The following is an 18,485-nucleotide window of genomic DNA, read 5'->3' on the forward strand; positions in this document are numbered from 1 at the left end:
TATAATTTTACTTAATTTGCATACAACATAATGTCTATTTAAACATACAAAAAAAACCATGTCTAGATTTAATATCAAATTCATTACTAAAGGTAAGACAAATTAATTTATTATAAATATCATTTAAGCTTAAAAGTATTCAAAATTAAGAACACATTCAAATTTAATTAATTATACATTTAAAAAAAAGCGTACCAAAACATTTATTCATTACAAATTATTTATTCTGCTAAAAGAGCATACGATCGTTGACATTGAGTTGAGATCGTTTATAGTATTCTTAGTTAGTCTAAAATTGAAATTATCATAAAAATTAATAAAAAAATTATACAACAAAGATACAAAGTACTAATTAAATACTTAATCTCTCAATAAGAGTGTAATTTGATTATTTTGCATTTATTTGGTATTAAAAAAAAAACATTTTTATTGAACAATAAACGATCACTGTTTAGAATACATCATTGCAGATGGTAAATTCGAATTTTATTTTGTATCCATCGCTATGCAAAAAGATTTACATCAACATTAAGAGTTTCTAAATTATTAAAATCATATACATCACAAAGATGGGTACGAAGGATTCTTAAAAATACTGCTTCTATTTCAGAGCGTAGACAAAAACAACGCTATTGTAAGCTAAATAGTATCTTTGAATCGACAAACCTCACGATAGTTTTAGAAGTGGCGTTTTTATTCTACGAGGTCCTAAAACAAAGTCCAAAAGCAGTTTCTTTTATCTAAAAACAGACCTGTCGTTTTATGGCGCTTAGAGGCCTTAAAAGATCAATTGAAGCCAAATGAATCAATAAAAAGATAGAAACAATTACGAACAATTTAAAAAAAAAAATGTATTCAGAAAGAACTATCATTAGAATTAATCAATTTCAAAACTCTGCAAATTCCTTACACCAATGGATTGAAACCATTTGAGTTTGTGCTAATCAGGAACAAAAATAAAAAATACGCCTGAGTGTCGAACTTGTCGAGTTGTAGAAGCTGAGTAAGGTCAATGATTCTCGGGAATTATTTCTCCTGAAACCAAAGATCGCCCAATCCTTACCCCCTCCTACGTCGGCTTTGTGCTATAATGCTGGCTGATGCCTCCTTATTCCCTCTATCACTGTCTGTCAATGCATAGTTTCCTTTCTTAAGATTAATTGCTGTTCATCTCTCCTTGTCCAAAACATATCCTTCCCTTCAACTTCCCAATCGAGCTGGATCTAAGGTGTTATACGACCCGTGCCGATGATCAGCCAGGCTGAGGGCCCAATTTCTAAAAATAGCTAAGTCATTAACGGAGTATCCGGATACCAGGCGATCTCAAGATTAGATAGCCCTATCTGTGTAAGCGAATCTCTGCACCGACGGACCTCCCTTTACTTCGCCTACTCGTGGGAACCAAATGAATAACATAAAATAAAAAATATGTACTTAAATTCATAAATTCTTTTTTAAAGATATATATTAATATTTACAATTTCAGATACGTCTAAACAAATTATTGTATACATTTTATTATTCGTTTTATTACATGTATTCAATTTATATAATTCTGGAAGTTAATTAATGGATCATTCTGACAACTATTTATTTTAACCTCTTAGATGATTGTTATTTTTCGAAGTTAAATTGAAGATACAACTTTAAAATCGAAGTTAATAATCTAAGGCCAAATAGACCAATTTTGTTCTAAATTAAGAAAAAGACCGATACTGGTTGTAAATAAATCCAGTCGATTAAGTTATATTATTATTCTATTTAATTTATCGTTTTTATTTGATTTAATTTGGAGACCAAAAGAGAAAAGAATATGCTTTTTTATTTAAGGCTACTATTTTAACAGGCTTTTCCAGTCCACAAATAAAAAGATTCTTAAAAATCTTTAAAATTGGTTTGTATGTAATCGTTATTTAAATTTACTGATTTATTTAATATTTAATAAATTGTGTTTCTTAATAAAATAAAAACAAATTATCTTTTTTTCAGTTTATGTAGATCATAATGCTTACTACTTTACAAAGGGCCAAAGGTCTTCAGTGAAACTCGTCCACAACGGATATTACTTTGTTAAAGTGTTGGAGAACAGAAATGGATCTAAATGGATATGTGCCACACGATCTACAACAAAATGTCATGCACGAGTGCGTGTCAATCCCTATCAAAAATTGGAAATCCTGCATTCTTCCCACAATCACAGTCGTGACAAAATGAGACAGGGTAGGAAGAGACGAACTTTTCTAAAAGGCGACTAATACAATGTATGTTTATTGATTTTTTGTTAAAATAAAAGGGAAACATATTCGGGGTATATGTGGACATTCAAGAAATGCATTAGACATTTCAATAAAATTGATATCTATTTATTAAATATTACGAGTAATTCTCTTTTTGAGTTGGTAATTTTAATTTGGAATTTAAACTTAAGTTAAATGTTTGATAATTTGAAATAATTTAGGAAAACTATGTGTTGCTATTACTTTAACTAAATACTCAATGTTTAAATAAAGAAACAATTAATTAAATTAACAAAGTCGATGCAATCACTCTACTTCTGGTCAAATGCTTCAGTTCGAAGGTTTTATCTAATATAAATAAATCGGTAGATTTTTAAAAAAGTTTTAAATTTTGAATTATTTGCCTACTCATATAAATCTTTTTTTTGAAGAAGGAGAAGATCAAACAGAAAAGGGTTAAGCTTGAAGTAAGAAAGAATGAAAGAAGGAGACCATCTTAAATGTACGATACAATATTCGGGAATTAGGAGAACCAAGCCTTATGAGTGCTGATAGCACAAAAGCTATTTTTTTTTAACTTTCATAGATTGGTCCTGATAAACCGGTAGTACCCAGTATAACCGAGTGTTAAAATACTATTACTTTTAAATGTTCGACTAAACAGAAAATTTATAATATATGTACATTTAATAATAAAATAAAATAGTATTTGATTTCACTTAATAATAAGAAACGATAAAATCGATAAGTTAATGAATTCATATTTTAGTCTATAATCTATCGTTAGTTTTTGTTTTCATTTACCAGAACCTTTTTCAACGTTTTTATGATTCTACTTTATTTTTATTAAACTAGTAAATTAAGTAAATACAATTTTGCAGGTTTTTTTTATCCTACAAAATAGAACTGAAGTGAAGCGAAAAAACTACTGTATGCATATTTCAAAACCTAAAAACAATTATCTAATATCTGTTTTTCTATCTTTTGCTTTTCAGTTAAATGGAAAACTCCTCGATATTACTATACAACTGATCGTTTGATCGGAGTTCAATTGTCATATGATGGTTTTCAATATGTTAAACTTTTGCAGAACAATATGGGAGTGCAATGGATATGTATAAATCGAATTAAAACAAAATGCCTTGCAAAAGTACAAGTAGGTTATGATTCAAAGCTGTCCGTCATTTGTAAAGACCACAACCACGACCGTCCAAAACAAATTCGTCAAAGGAAAAACTATATAATTGGTTCACATAGCATCGAATAAGAAATAATTATAAATTTTAATACATAATTGTAATTTAAATAACTTAGAATTTATTTATGTATTTATATTTATTTTAATTATAAATTTCAGGGAAGAAAAATGTTTGTTTTTTGTTCATTTAACTCGGTTATTATATATTAAGAGATGGGCTTGTGAATAACATCGAAACAAGGTTCACATATCCATTCTTTTCCAGGACATTGTGGGCAATATGTGACAATTTTTTTTAATATCTTCTTTTCCTTGCTTTTATTTGAATTTTTAATGCATTGAACACAATGTCCTCTAAGTCGAGCCTTCTTTATCACTATTAAGGTATGTTTATTTTCAGCAACTTTAATAATGTTCTCCGGCGCCGCAAAATTGGCGCATGCAGATAATTGCATTGGTGGTTTTGGTTTATCTGTGTCATGTTTTAAAAGAGCCAAAGGAATAGGAGTTATTTTTACTTTTTCGGATATTGCAGGCCTTTTAAATATTTTTGCTGAAAATAGTTGCAAATAGAAAAATGTATTAATTTAAGTTCTATTATGATAGTTTTATTTTAAAATTTTAGTTAAAATTATGAGAAAAACTTCTAACAATTTCTCATTCCTACAAAACAGACTTATTTGGTGTTTTATCCAGGGTTCTAAGTCCCAATTTAAAAAAAAAAACTCTTGTTACACTTAAATCTTGTATTTATATCAAGATAATGCAAGATTACTGACCTCTTAAAGTAACATTTTAAGATTTACAATAAAAATGTACAACAAAGAATTTGAAAACAACAAGATTGATTTTCTTTTTATTTTATCCAAATAAAGACTTACATAATAGCGGACAATGATTTATTTCATAGAACAAGTATTGTTAACGAAAAAAAAACGTAAAATAAACGATTTGATTTTCTTAACTTTCACTCCATTCTTTGGGTTTATATCCCTTTACCATTGTCGGTTTATGATTGTGAACTCCTTTAATAAGAAAATAATCTCGACCTTTGGTCTGTATTGTTGCCGGGCATCGTGTTCGGCTGTAAAATGAACAACGTCTTAAGACCATACATTGGACTGGATTCCTTGTATGGGCAGAGAATGTATACCCGTTGTAAACTAGTTGTCCGCGCCGATTGTATGAAAATGGAGATGAAGTTAATTCAATTTCTTGTACTTGACGTTCTTCATCTAAAATAGAAATTATATTATTAAACAAATATTTTATTTGATCCATACAAAATATTCAATAAACAATTGTTACTGCAAATTGTTTAATTTGCCAGTAAATTGTTTTTCGTTTTAATAGTTTAACAATACATATTTAAAATGAACAACCATTCTTTATTGTTGAATATAAAATGATAATCTCCCATAGAGGCACATAAACACGCACTTATGGTTAATTAATTTTATTAGTTTTTGCAGTTTTCTTAAACAAATATTAATTTTCGTTTTTTTTAAACTATATTATTTTTTTTCTTCATTTCAGAAACACTTACATTGGGACAGAAAATAGCTATAGGTAAATTTGCAGATTATATTAACATAAGTAATATTCAGAATAGAGTACAACTCATTCCTCCTTAAATTCTTTATATGAGAGAAAACAGATGTTTCACTTTCTCTAATATATGTACAAGTACTAATTGTTTATTAAATCATTTTCAATTGTAAATAAATACAATTTTAGCAAGAATTTTAAGCGCAATTGAAGCATTGCGCTCGTTAATTATTGCTAACATTAAGGAAACAAAGCTACTACGTGCGGATATTGAAAAACTAAAGGCAAAATATGGACATGACCCTGAAAGTACAATGGAATCCGTATCTTGTGTTCAGATCCTAGAAATCCCTTGTCACACACTTGATGATTTACTAGCATTTGAGGCTAAACTCCAAGACGATTTGCCCACACTGTATGCATTTGTATGTAAACTGTTTAATTTATTTTCAAAACATAACAAATAATTATTATTTCTATTTAGCAAAATTTGATGGAAAAAATGCCATATATTACTTTGCAAAAATTCCTGAGTGGTTGTCTCAAATATTGTATGGATGACACAGTGGCTAATAAGTGTTCATGGGAGGGAAAAAACAACAATTTGGCAGTTGGAGACTTTACGTTATTGAATGTGATTCAAGGTATTTCAAATATCATTACCATTAGTTTTTTTTTTTAATAATTTCTCTTGACTTCGTGTAGAGTGCGCAAGAAAAAAATTCCCAGAAGCAAGATCAGCTGACATTAATGGTGCAATGAGAAAATGGTTCCATTATGCTAAGGATCGTTGTCGAAGAAAATTGACCAAGGACTCTGCTGCTTCATAATTTGGTATACACATATGTGTTCTGAAACGGCACCTTTTGTTTGTTGCAGAAAATGTTATCTTATATTTTACTGCATTAATAAATAATAGTTAATGGTTTATAAAATTAATTTTCGATACCACATAATACCTCCTAAAGATATGTTTTTTAAAGCATATACGCAAATGAAGCTGGCGCTTGTACTAGTGTTTTTTTTTTAAACAAATAAAAACTGCTTATTTAGCACTTACAAAACAGTACATGTATAAATAATATTCAATTTCGTTTTTAAATAATTAGTTTCTCCAATTTGCTTATTTCATGACGAACTGCAATCATCAACAATTGTTTTAATGTAAGATAACTTAAGATTTTAAGATTCTACTGTGTTTAAAATCGTTGAATAGTTCAAAAATTGATTTAATTACGGACGCACGTATTTTTTTTATATGTATTTACACTATTCTAAACCTTTGAGCGTTATAAAAATAATTAATGTGTAATTAAACTTAAAACAACTTATTATTAATATTATAACCTTACCAACATTTTCTTGTTTTAAGTAATAAACAAAAGCACATTTCTTTCTTTAAACCATCCCGTGACACTTTTATTAGTACTATTAAATTTTAGCTTATATTTTCATATGAATAACTTATGATTTAATCATTATAGTATTTTCTATTTTTCTTGTTATAGCGGTCTTTTGCATACTGGAACCATTTTCGAATGATTCCTTCTACGTCAATATCCGCAGAATTTCCAAATTTATTGATTGCTTCAACTGTAAACAAAGTAAAAAAAAAAAGAAATTTATTTTGTGACCATTCAGCATTCGATGAACATAAATTCAGAGTAAAATACTTTTTAAAATTTTTAAAACTGTATAGGAATTGACAGGAAAATTTTTTCTATTCCCTCGCCACGAAAACCTGCGTGCTGCTTCATCAGTTATCATTTTACGGAGGCATTTGCGTATATACTTTCCAACTGTCGTAGCATCAGTTTCCCGAAGCTCATTCACCTAAAATAAATAAATTGAATTTAAATAAGTAATTATGTGTTTCAGGTTTATTGAATTAACGTACAAAAATACCCTCTTTGGTAAAGTCCTCATTAATGTCTCTTTCTAAATGCTGAAATTCTACAGCAGTTGTTGCCGGCAAGTTTAGATGCGGAAATGAAACCAGTGGTGGGCCGGGCACTGAATGTCGATACCTTAATTCATTTGTTTCTCTCCTCAAGAGCCTGACCTTGCGAGAGGATGATGATGGCCTGACGCCTGGAAACAAAAAAGAACTATTAATCAAAGATATATGTATACCTGTTATTAGTTGTATGACTTTCCTAGTTTAAAAGTTAACTCACCAAATTTGGAGAGTTAACTACTTTGGGTAAATATTCTGGAACAGTTTTTTTTATAGAAGTAATAGACTTTTAGATTATATATGGACCAATATAAAAACGATGTAGCTAAAAGTATGTTATGTACTACTAATGAATATAGAAGCTTTAAAAACTTAATTATGAAACCTCTGTGGTCGTTTGATTTTTTTTGTTTCTAAAAATAACATCATTTTTAAAATATCTAGTGAATTAAAGTTTCAATAGTTTGATTTATAAAAATAAATCATTAATGAAAAAAATATGAAAATCTGACGAAAGGAGGCAAAAATTAAGATTTAATAAAACACAAACGAAATGTAATACATTTTTAAATTTAAGAAATTAAAATTAAATTTCAGATGTAACCGAAATAAATAAATAAAAACAGCTTAAAAGATCCTATTTTTGTATTTCAATGGCTTCTAGGCTTGATAACAAATCACAGATATGATAACATATTTTCAAAATCAGATCAGATAAGAACAATTTAAATTTCAACACGATAAACCAAAGCTTTTGGTTTTGCAAATTTTTGCTCCTGCAATCAAGGAGACGATACAAAAACTTGTATCTATTTTTATAAAATCTTCTTGCGCCTAAAAAATATTGTTAAAAAAATTAACTAAATATTTGATTAAATTTAAAGCTACTTTAAAATAATAAATATAAGCACAGTTATATCCTCTTGAAAAAGTTGTTTAAAAAATAAATAATTTAGTGACCTAGGGCAGATAAAGAATATTCATAACAAGCAACATTTTTGTTGCTGATCTTCTAGTTACTAAAATTCGTTATTATTTTTCTCAAAACATTTCAGGATTTATTGTATTGAACACAAATCTTACCCTCAATTTTTAAGCTCAATTCAATATTCTCATTGTGTACTGAGGAGGGTGTGGTGTGGCGTATGCTAAAGATTTTTTCATCTACATATTTAGATTCCCATAGCTTAATTTTCCTGGTAGAGAGATACTTTCTTGGCAGTGAATGTAAACCAAATATATTCTAACTACAATTTTAATTCTAGACCAAACAAGACGTTTGGGTTGTAGTCCTCAAATTGTCTTTTGCCTTTTTTTTCAATTGGCAGAGGCAAAAATACAATACATATCTGCTAAATTATATGAACATGAAGTTAAAAGGATGTTTTTTGATATACATTTAATAAAAAGACGGACTTATTTGGCAGAAGAATAATTAGTTATTAAATAAATGTTGATTGATTAAAAAATAAAAAGTAAAAATTCCAATCGCCATTATTGTTAGTCTTTTTATGGTAGCATACTAATTAAAGATGGTTTTAAGAAAAAAAACTATAACTATTTATTTGAATTTCAACAAACATTTCTATCTAAATATATTTTTTCAGCAGCAAGCGAAGTGATGATTTTGTATATTATATTCGTCTGTCTTTTTTTATTTTGTTCTCCAACTTCCGCAACTCGTACACGATCTTAAGGGAACCTTTCTTACGCCGTTCTTTGAGGACATCATGATTATGTGATTCTTGAACAATGCTAACTCGATCTCCTTTTTCGTTTGTACGAACTCGCGCTTTGCATCTAATAAATACAAACAAAAGTTTGTAAAACTATAGTCTACATACATAGTTATATAAAATAAAACTTACTTGAGGGGCCTAAACTGTACACATCTCCAATAAATTGTACCACTCCTTACACGATGTCTTGTATAAGGAAATCCATCAAGGCACAGTTGGTAAGTACCCTTTAAACTGGTTATGTAATTAACGCGGTTTTCATCAACCAATTTTGTATCATCATCTAAAATAAGAATGAATAGTGTGAGCGCCAAATCCATTAAACCAAAATGTTTATTTCTTAAAACTCACTTTGTACTTTTTTTGTTAAATTTATACATTATTTATAAATAAAGTATACAATAAAAACAACATTCCAAATTTTCAAATTTATTGATGTCTAATTTTTTTTTGTGAGTTTTATTGAGTTTTTTTTTAATTAACAATTAATATTTTCTTTGATGAAAGATTTCTTTTTTTTAATTTTACATTTATTTTTAAATTAAGGATCATCAATGTTGTAGTCACAGGTTACCACCGGAGGTCTATCAGTTGCTACTTTTGGTGGAATGGGTGGATGATTGTGTGAGCCTAAAAAGTTTATTATCATTCCTTTTCGAGTTGTACAACGGGCGATACAAGGCACTTCTTTTCTTGAACTAGAAAATGTGCAGCGCCAATAGGTCGTGTTTGTGGCATGAATTCGTTTGTTGGATGTAAAAGTGTAGTTGTTATAGACCAACAGTTTTCGGCCCCAACGGCTTCGCACAAAAAAGACATTCATTTCGTTTGGAAATTGTGTGTAAAAATATCCTGAAATACAAAATACAGAGGAAATTATTTGGGTTTATTGTTTATTTCTATATATGATCACGAATCCAGTCAAAGATAAAAGGTATTGTTAAGTGATATTCTACGTATGACAAAGAAAACAAGTAGTTTGATTAAAACCATTATTGAACATTTATAAAAATGTTTATTCTTGATGTAATTTAGACATATTTATTTCTAGTTCTTATGAAATGAGTACAAACTTAGAATACCCTTTAAGAAATTGAAGTGATATGCGGCGGCGGAAACAATAGACACAATAGAAGAGCAATGTAAACAGGAATTGCGGTCGTCATTACATATAGTTTTCATTTGCCCGAAACCTTTATCCTGAAAACTGATTCTGATTAGCTAATGTTTTTAAAAACTAGGTCATTTTATCATATATTTCAAGTAGGTATTGAAGATTTTCAAAATCTGTTTTTTGTTTTGTTTTGTAACCTAAGATTTATTTACAAATTTTTTTTTAAATTCTTAAAAGAAGACTTAATATCCAGACGATTTGCACAGACTTTCTTAAAAGGTCCTGAAATTTTATTTTACATTTGGTATACATATAAACGCTTCGACATGCTTTAAACGTATTGTTAAGATCAACTGATAACCGTCTGTATAAGAAGATCAAGCCAATTATGTAAGTAATCTTTTCTCTACTTAGAAATGCTTTTCAAAATTTGTAAATGTATTTATTTGGGTTCTCAAAACCTCTCTTTAAGCAAAAGTGATTGTTCTTTAAAAAAATGGTATCAATTTTTTAAAATACTTCGGTTTTTTTTGTATAAAAGTTAAACATTGAAAAAATAATAATTTTTAAATTTTAAGAAAATAAATACCTTTTAAGATAAAAGGAGCTTGATGCTTACTCAGATGATAACACATAATCATATTTAAACTGCACTTATTGTAATTTCAAATAACTTCAACAATGAGCTCCACTCAATAATGTTTATAATTATGTATAATTATAGTTGCTATTTATTTGTACAATGTCATTAAAGAAACACTAATTTACAATTTGTTTAAATAGATAAAACTGCTCGCATGATTTAATACATCTTCAGTAAGTTCGTGTTCTTGTCTAACCATTAAACGAGGCGATGCTCTTGATACATTTAATTTTGTACGATTGCGTTGTAGCATTTTGGAAATTTTATCCATATGTGGAGGGTGGTTGTGTGGGCCTCCGGTGCATGATTTAAGTTTGCCATTTTCGAGGACACACCTTGAACGACAACGTTCTGATTGTTTCTTTTTGGAATAATTATGACATCGCCAGTATTCTTTGCCATTTTTCTTGCTGTGACAGTTGTACATGTAACTGTTGTCGAGTATTAAACATGGTGTGGACCAAGGACTTTCGATAAACAAAAGTTTAGTATCTGAAAAAAAGTTAGAATTAGTGCATTGAAGTGAAAATGTAAAATCTTAAATACAAGTATTGTTCATAAATTCCATTTTTCTTGGATAGATTTTTTTAACTGTGAAAGAAAAGTTTCTTTTAAATTATTATATTTTTTCTTAGGAAGCTTTAGCTTTTACTCTTCCACACATTTTGGTATAATACCTATCTTTAATGTGTTCTGATGATGCTTGGATTTCACCTACTTAGGAAATCAAAAGTAGGTTAAAACAAATTTTTTCGCGTAGGTCCAAGGACTCCACTTTAGAAGACCTCGACCGCCAATCTTTAGTTAGTAACTCCGCTTTTTTGGTATGCATACATTATCGTTCTTGTTTTACCCCATTTTCAATAATTTTGTATGTGTATTTGTGGTTGAGTTCTGAGTTTGGAGACCATCTTACATCCGACAATAAAACACAATTTTGTTTTCAATTTCCAATTACTCTTCAGTGCTGTTATTAAATACAACACATCTGTTTAGAAAGACTGAAATGTGTTTACAATTAACATTTTTTGTAATTAAAGAAAGACGGTTCCATATATGATTCTAGTTTGATCGTTTTTAAAATTACAATTTGGACTGTGGAGTTGTATGTATGTTGTTTATAACATGGTTTTCGTTATTTTATAAATAAAACAATAGTTTCAAATAAAAAATATAACACACATTGAGATTACCGTTATTTATTCATATAAAAAAAGGATAATATAAAATATTCTTTATATAACTTAAACATTATAAATATTTTAGAAATATTTGACAGCAATGAAAAGCTAAACACAAGTTCTTAGTTATATACATTCCCAATGGAAATTATGAAGATGTCATCTGTACTGATCTGAAAGTTAACTATAGATCGATGATCCCATATGAGTACTGAACTATAAAGAAAAATAGAATTCTAACATAGTCCAAATATTTGTTTATTATTTACATATTTGTATTAATATATAAAACAAATAAAGGTAGTCTTTAAAAAAAATTATCGTGGGTCTACATCTGAATTTTCCAAGTAAATAAAAATATCAAATTTATGAAAAAAGTATAAATATTATGACCTGAATAGAGTTATTTAACCCTTCAATTCCGATGTCTAATCAATAGCATAAATGGATCTAAAAGAGACCTACAATATTTTAAACCAAATAACTTCACGACACTTTATAAAGAGGGTCACCTACAATAAAAATTGTGAATGTTGTTTTTCTATTAACGCCTGCAGAAATTAAATTTAAAAAATTCTAACAAGAGTTTTTATTTGCGAATAAGAAATTAGAATTATAATCACACGTCATCCACAGTTGACACTGGGAATTGAAGGGCCAAATGGTTTCGGTCATAATCGGAAATTTTTACGAATCCCAAAAAACTGTATCATGAAATCCGTTCGTAATGCAAAATTGTATGAGATTTTCCACTACGAACGGATTTTGTGATTGATTTTTCGGGATCCGGAGCAAATTTCCGATTACGATGGAATTCATGATAGCGCTGATTATTGATTTGAAAGTATTTCTCTCAGGAGTCAACTTGAGAAAATACACATTAATACACATACATATAAAAAGAAAAGGATTCGTAAACAAATTAATTGTTGTGGAAAAACTAATAACACACTCTTATAAACGTAACCCGTTCTTTACATTTCTATGTCAAGGGCTTTTAATTAATATTAAAATAATGCAAATACAAAATTTTTAAAATATATTATTTTCTAGATCAGTAAAAACAAAAAAGCAAGGAATAGAAAATTATAATCTATTTTGCTAATTATTTCGAGTTTAAAAATAGTAAGTTACTGAGAAGTAGGTAGTTCCTTAGTTTTATTTCAACTGGGTGAGTATTTAAAACAAAAACTATCCACAGTAACTCCTTTAAAATTGATGTGATAAAAATGCAATTCATACTCATATATACCTGGTTTTTAATTTAACTAATACCTATCGGAAAATATATATTATAAAATTATTCGTAAGACCTAAAATCGCAAAACTTTGGTTAAAGTTCATGCAATTTTGTGCATTCGGAATAAAATTGAGTGTTTGCGTAATTAAAATAAGTGTTTAATGTATGTGTGTATTAAGTATCTGGTTTTAATAAATCTTATTTTTGTATCGCCAATTAGACCAAATGGAGGCACGTTAAATAAAAACTATTTCGTTGAATTAAAAAGGTCTTTTCCATTTAGTTACTTGGAATCATGTTCTATGCATACAGACTGCATAGTGCTTAGCATATCCCTTGATAAAAATGTTATTTCTCTTTTCTAGAATATAATATATTCATTTTATTGGATGTTTCAAAAAATTAAATTTAAACAAATACAAATAAGTCCCTAAGAAGAGCAATCAAAAATTAAAAGTCTACTTTATATTTTTTTGGTTTTCAATGAGGGCACAAATATTTTATAATTGTCCTTATCGAATTCAAGATGAGACACGGTTATGATCTCGTTCAGCTTTGGATCGTCGGCCTTGATTTCAATGTACTCGCCCAGATCCTCTTCCTCGCGATAAAGAGGTCTGTGACCAATGCGAGACAAGTGGTCCAAGTGATTGTGGTTACGACGAGCCGCCACAAGCTCACTCCTTTTGGTGATAACCACTGCTTTGCATCGGCATTTTAAAACATCGATACACCGCCACGTAGTGTGTCCATTGGCTTGGGTTAATTTCTTATTGTAGATAAATCCCTTGTACACCAATTGGGCGTTCTTTTTCTGGCTTCGTATGAATCGTACTTCATCTAGAAAGATACAAGCAAACGCAAAAAAACAAACTAATTTTATTTGATTATCTAATTTAAAGAGATATTTTTGTTGTTGGGCAATAATTATAAATCTTTGGTTAAACTTTTTCCTCTCGTACTTTTATTGTCGCACGTAGAAAAAGAAGCGCAAGTGAAAAGTCAATGGTTTATTTTTTATTAATTTTTTTTATTATTCAATGTCGGAATTTGAACAGCATAACTTAAATTATATTAAATGTAGGTATACAAAATAAACAATAACGCAGAAGTATCTATGTACCAAATTTTGTTTTATGAAATAAAAAATATGTAAATAAATAAATAAGACTTACCCGTCAGAACACATTGAGAGATACATAAGATTAAAATAAAAACAATAAAGTTTACCTCGAGAATGCAGACATAATGTGTTTTAAAAAGAAATAGAAACTATTGTGCACTGAGTTCATTGAATGACGAATTTTGCCAAAGCCAAGAAAACACTAGCATTCGAGGTTCATATTCTTTTCTCTTCCAACCAACACAACACTTCCTATTCACAAACAAAATTACATTTCTTATAATTAAAAAACTAAGCAGTAGTGAGTTGAGGATAAGGTATTTTGAATAAAAACACTTCCGAAACATTTCCATATTTTAGCATTTTCACATCTTAATTTCAATTTTCCATTTTTCAACAAGCGAAAAGCTTGTAGCTGGAGCTGTCAAGCAGCAATTCATATCGCTGTCGAAAATTGAGTCAAGCCTAAATGGAAATAATCTAGTACAAAATATAATGACTGACGTATAGAGGGCCAAAGTATATGTACGATTAAGGTCCCACTTTGACTTTGGATATGTTCGTATTATGGTAAATATGCACTGTTCTGAATTTTCCAATATGGAGAAAAATAGAAACCGAGTGTTGAAATAACATAAGCTATTTAGATAGTAAACCAAAAATGATGATTGTAGGAACTGCCGCAAAACATGTTCATCTTTGTGGAGTCACTGCATTTTTTGGAATGCATCTAACCTGCTTTCCTTATAAATAAAGTCTTACACCTTTAACAATATCAAAAAAAGTAATACCATAATTTATAGATAATTTTATCATTTTAGATAGTACAGCAGATAAAGTAAATTAAATTTTTTTTACTTTTAAATGCTTTTTAATCGGAAATGCGTGTTATAAAAAACTTCTATTGGTTTGTTAGCGTGTTAAAATCAACTGATCATTCCTGTGGATGGCCAAGTTTTTTAGTTCAAAGCTTAAACTAAATCTTATTAAACTCACCATAAGTTAGGGTTACAGCTAGAATAATGTGCGAGTGTGTTATTCCTTCTGATATGGTTTATTTCAAGAAAATCGTCCTTGAAGCAAGTTGTGCATTGTAAATAATTCTGTTTAACTCGCCAACTGATTAACTTAAACTAAGACTAAAATGTAACAGCATTTTGAAGCCACACAACGGAGCTATCGCTATAGATTAAGCTTACTTCTTTAATTTAGTCCATGATCATTCCAAATCGTTTTATGTAATTGAATCCGATAAATGAAGCTTCCTTCAAAAAATCTACCTTTAGTTTCATTTGTCCCGCCTCTGGCACAATACAAAAAATTAAAATTTTCTTCAAAAGGCGCTTTAAATTTGTATTTATTTTTTGTTCATTGACATAATTTATAGGTATAAAATTAACTGAAGTGAATTGAACATTTTTGTTTACTATTGTATTGCAAACATTTTGTATGTTAATTTTTATTGATTATAAATCAATGCTATAAGTTTCATTCCTATTATAAGTAAAATCTCTAAAAGTGTTTACTTTTAACTTTAACATTTACAAAGGAGTCAAAGACAAGGTTCCTGCCTTACGATTACAGAGGAGGTCACATCCAATTCGATTAAGATCGTGTTTGTTAATAGACTTTCCATCTCTCTTTTTTTAACTACAACTTTTATCTTTAAAATAAGGATTAATTCGAAGGCTGGATATATCTAATCTTTCGGCCTACCGAGAAAACCATTCGCAGCAGAGAATTCAACGATTTTGTACATCTCCTCGGAACTTTCCTCGAAGCTGGCGTTGACATCTTAAGTGTAATTTTTTGTTTACTTACTTGTGTCTCAAAAATATATTAGCTTTGGGATTTTTAATGTAGACTTTTCTTATATTCCCAATATGCCTATTAACATCAAAACACTAGTTTTGGAATCACCTTCAAACACACTATCGAACAGATTTGAAATTGTTCATGATAATAAAATGATGTTTTGAATTTGTCTCCTCAACATTTATAAGATTTATTTGTTATTATTTTATTTATCGAAACTGTTGATTTCGTACTCATACTTACATTATTTGTTGTTTCTTTCTCATGTTACAACGTTATGACAGCCGCCCCCTATTTCAATTCAATTCAATTAACAAAATATTTTTTAATTTTTATTTTTACCTTTATTTTGTTGGAAATGTTAATGACAACGGCTCTGTCATTACAAATAGCATCCAACAACTAAATTTTAAATTTTATTTTTCTAATACATAACTATGACTGAATTTTTTTTTTAAATGTTTTAGTATAATGAAGTTGATAATTCTAAGATCCAAACTTCTCTCACTGAACATGAAATTTTAGTACACTCGGAAGTGCTGCTGGTCCTCGTTATTTTCTACCAACATAAGCTATACCAAAAATTATAAGTTTACTGACGGCACCAAAAATTTCGTCTCGGTCGTTCCGCTAGATTTCAATAATGTTTACATGTACATGTTTGTTGATGTAGATTCAAGTGAAAATTTCAATAAATTATTACGTTATAAATTGTAATACCAATTTGTATTAGATTTAAATTTTTGAAATTCCAAAGGAGAATCCATTTGCTTAATTTTCTTTTTTACTAATTTCTTACTTATTACGGATAAATCAGCAAACGTCAGATTTTAATGTGAACCTTTGGCAGAATAAATCTAATAAACTGTCGCCCCAACAGCTACCAAGTCAATTTCTTCCAAAATTATAATGCAAAAGTAATGTTAAATAACTTACTGCAACAGGGCTCTTATTATGCAATACGAAACGAACGGCAGAAAAATGAAACTCATGGCGTAGAGAGATTATGAGAAACGAAAATGAAATCAAGAAAATGTTGCCAGCCAAAAATGAAAAATGGTATTTTTTTTAAACGCAACTAACTTCACACCTATTTACAAATGTCAAAATGTAAATGTTGGAAAAGTTTTAAGTTTAAATTTGATTTGCATTCTATTCGGTGAAATGTTGTTTAGCATTCGTTGTAGGCCTAAATATTAGAAATATCTTATTTTTGTTTTTCACCAATATATTTATTATTTAACTTACATTTTTCTCCTTCATCAAAATGAAAACCAAACCAAAACACAATAATGTTTGACACTTGACAGTAAACCACCAAAACCCAAAACAAAAGCTTGAAGGCACTCGTAAATAAAAATACGAGTATCGTTTTTTTACGATTCTCGTAATCGCAATTTTACAAATACGATTATCGTTTTTCATAATAACCCACCTGTATAGCTTTTTGCAAATTCAGCATAGTAATAATTTTATTTCTCGTATTATTTAACTATTTTTTGATCTTTTATTGAACATATACAATACATAATAATTGATATTCCTTTGTTATGTTTTAAAACTAAATTTATATTATTTATCTATTTCTATTTATTAGATCTTAAGCTAGCCATACACGATAATCCCAGAATACAAAGAAACGGTCCCGATCCAAAATCAACAGTGTATGGGGAAAAGGATGGCTCGGTTTAGATCTATCAATCCATTTGGATTTTCAGCAAGTCAAAAATCAACGAGCTTGAGCCAGGCTCGGCTCTGATGTGCGTGCAGTCTGCTTACACAATCTTATCTCGCTACCTAACAACTATCTCCATTTATCTCACCAAGTAAATAAATCCTCAATGCCTCTTTCCATCTTTTTACTAGATTACCTTTTTAGGCCATGTTTTTCTGCTTACAAATTTCGTAATTTTAAGATATTTTCCTGAACGAAGTACTGGCAATATTTATTTTATTTCATAAACTCCCTTTTTTATGTTATTATTATCCAGATATATGTACATACATATACATATATGTATGTTTATATTTATTTGTGCTCGAAATAAAAAATAATCTGAGTCAAAATGGCTGTTGCTCGGTCGTGTATGCCGGCCAAATTTGGATCGTGTCCAAAGGGTTCGATCGTGTATGTCCTGCTTTAGTATCTGTTTTTAAAATCTTGCAGTAGGGAATATAATATTGAAAATTAGTTCTGTTACTGTGTGATAAGATAACACATAAAGTTGGGTTTTAATTCATCAAATAAATCGTATTTCTGTTTTTTTATTTTTTGCTTTGTAAACAGAACATGGTTTTCATATAAATTAATAAAAACAATCGTTTATACGCAAGCATTTACCTACAGATGTCCTTTTTTATACAATTTTATCACTGATTTAGCTTAGTTCAGACACTTTCAATTTTGCATAACAGTATACATACTTACTTACTGAGCTCTTAGATATAAATTATTATAGCTCATCAGCCGATGGACTAATGACTTTGATTGTTTCACAATGTGTTTTAAATTATTATTGTCAGGTTTATTTATCTGATACACTTTGGAACATTATGTTTGCCAGATTCAAAAAAGAAATTCATATCGTCAAGATGAAAAACAGAGTACTCAACAACTATGTACCTATCATTTCAAATAAATAAATTAAATACACATTAAAAAATGTTATATTTATTTTGAACGGATGTTT

General features: G+C 28.9%; 2 protein-coding genes across 9 annotated transcripts in view; one reads left to right on the top strand and one right to left on the bottom strand.

Annotated features, from left to right (window-relative positions):
• LOC129943307 (modifier of mdg4-like) overlaps window positions 1-18,485 on the bottom strand; it is a 47,378-nt gene that overhangs the window by 18,610 nt on the left and 10,283 nt on the right. Inside the window, exons 5-7 of one of the 8 annotated variants that reach the window (XM_056052642.1) lie at window positions 6,881-7,074; window positions 6,657-6,816; window positions 6,381-6,576 (exon numbers count right to left, since the gene is read on the bottom strand). The exons of 1 other annotated variant lie outside the window; for it this stretch is intronic. In XM_056052642.1, coding sequence (XP_055908617.1) covers window positions 6,455-6,576; window positions 6,657-6,816; window positions 6,881-7,074 — 476 coding nt within the window. In that variant the 3' untranslated portion in view covers window positions 6,381-6,454. Of the gene's footprint in view, window positions 1-3,626; window positions 3,989-4,380; window positions 4,671-6,380; window positions 6,577-6,656; window positions 6,817-6,880; window positions 7,075-8,476; window positions 8,741-8,808; window positions 8,963-9,205; window positions 9,532-10,489; window positions 10,929-11,619; window positions 13,698-18,485 lie in introns of those variants that run through there. 6 more of the 8 variants (XM_056052647.1, XM_056052645.1, XM_056052649.1 and 3 more) reach the window with 6 other exon arrangements.
• LOC129943311 (uncharacterized) lies at window positions 5,066-6,322 on the top strand. Its single transcript, XM_056052656.1, has 3 exons — window positions 5,066-5,408; window positions 5,468-5,627; window positions 5,689-6,322. Exons 1-3 carry the CDS (start codon window positions 5,298-5,300, stop codon window positions 5,811-5,813), a joined length of 396 nt encoding a protein of 131 aa, XP_055908631.1. The 5' UTR covers window positions 5,066-5,297; the 3' UTR covers window positions 5,814-6,322.

Source organism: Eupeodes corollae, chromosome 1 (genome assembly GCF_945859685.1).
Source record: "Eupeodes corollae chromosome 1, idEupCoro1.1, whole genome shotgun sequence".
NCBI classification, from domain to species: Eukaryota; Metazoa; Arthropoda; class Insecta; order Diptera; family Syrphidae; genus Eupeodes; species Eupeodes corollae.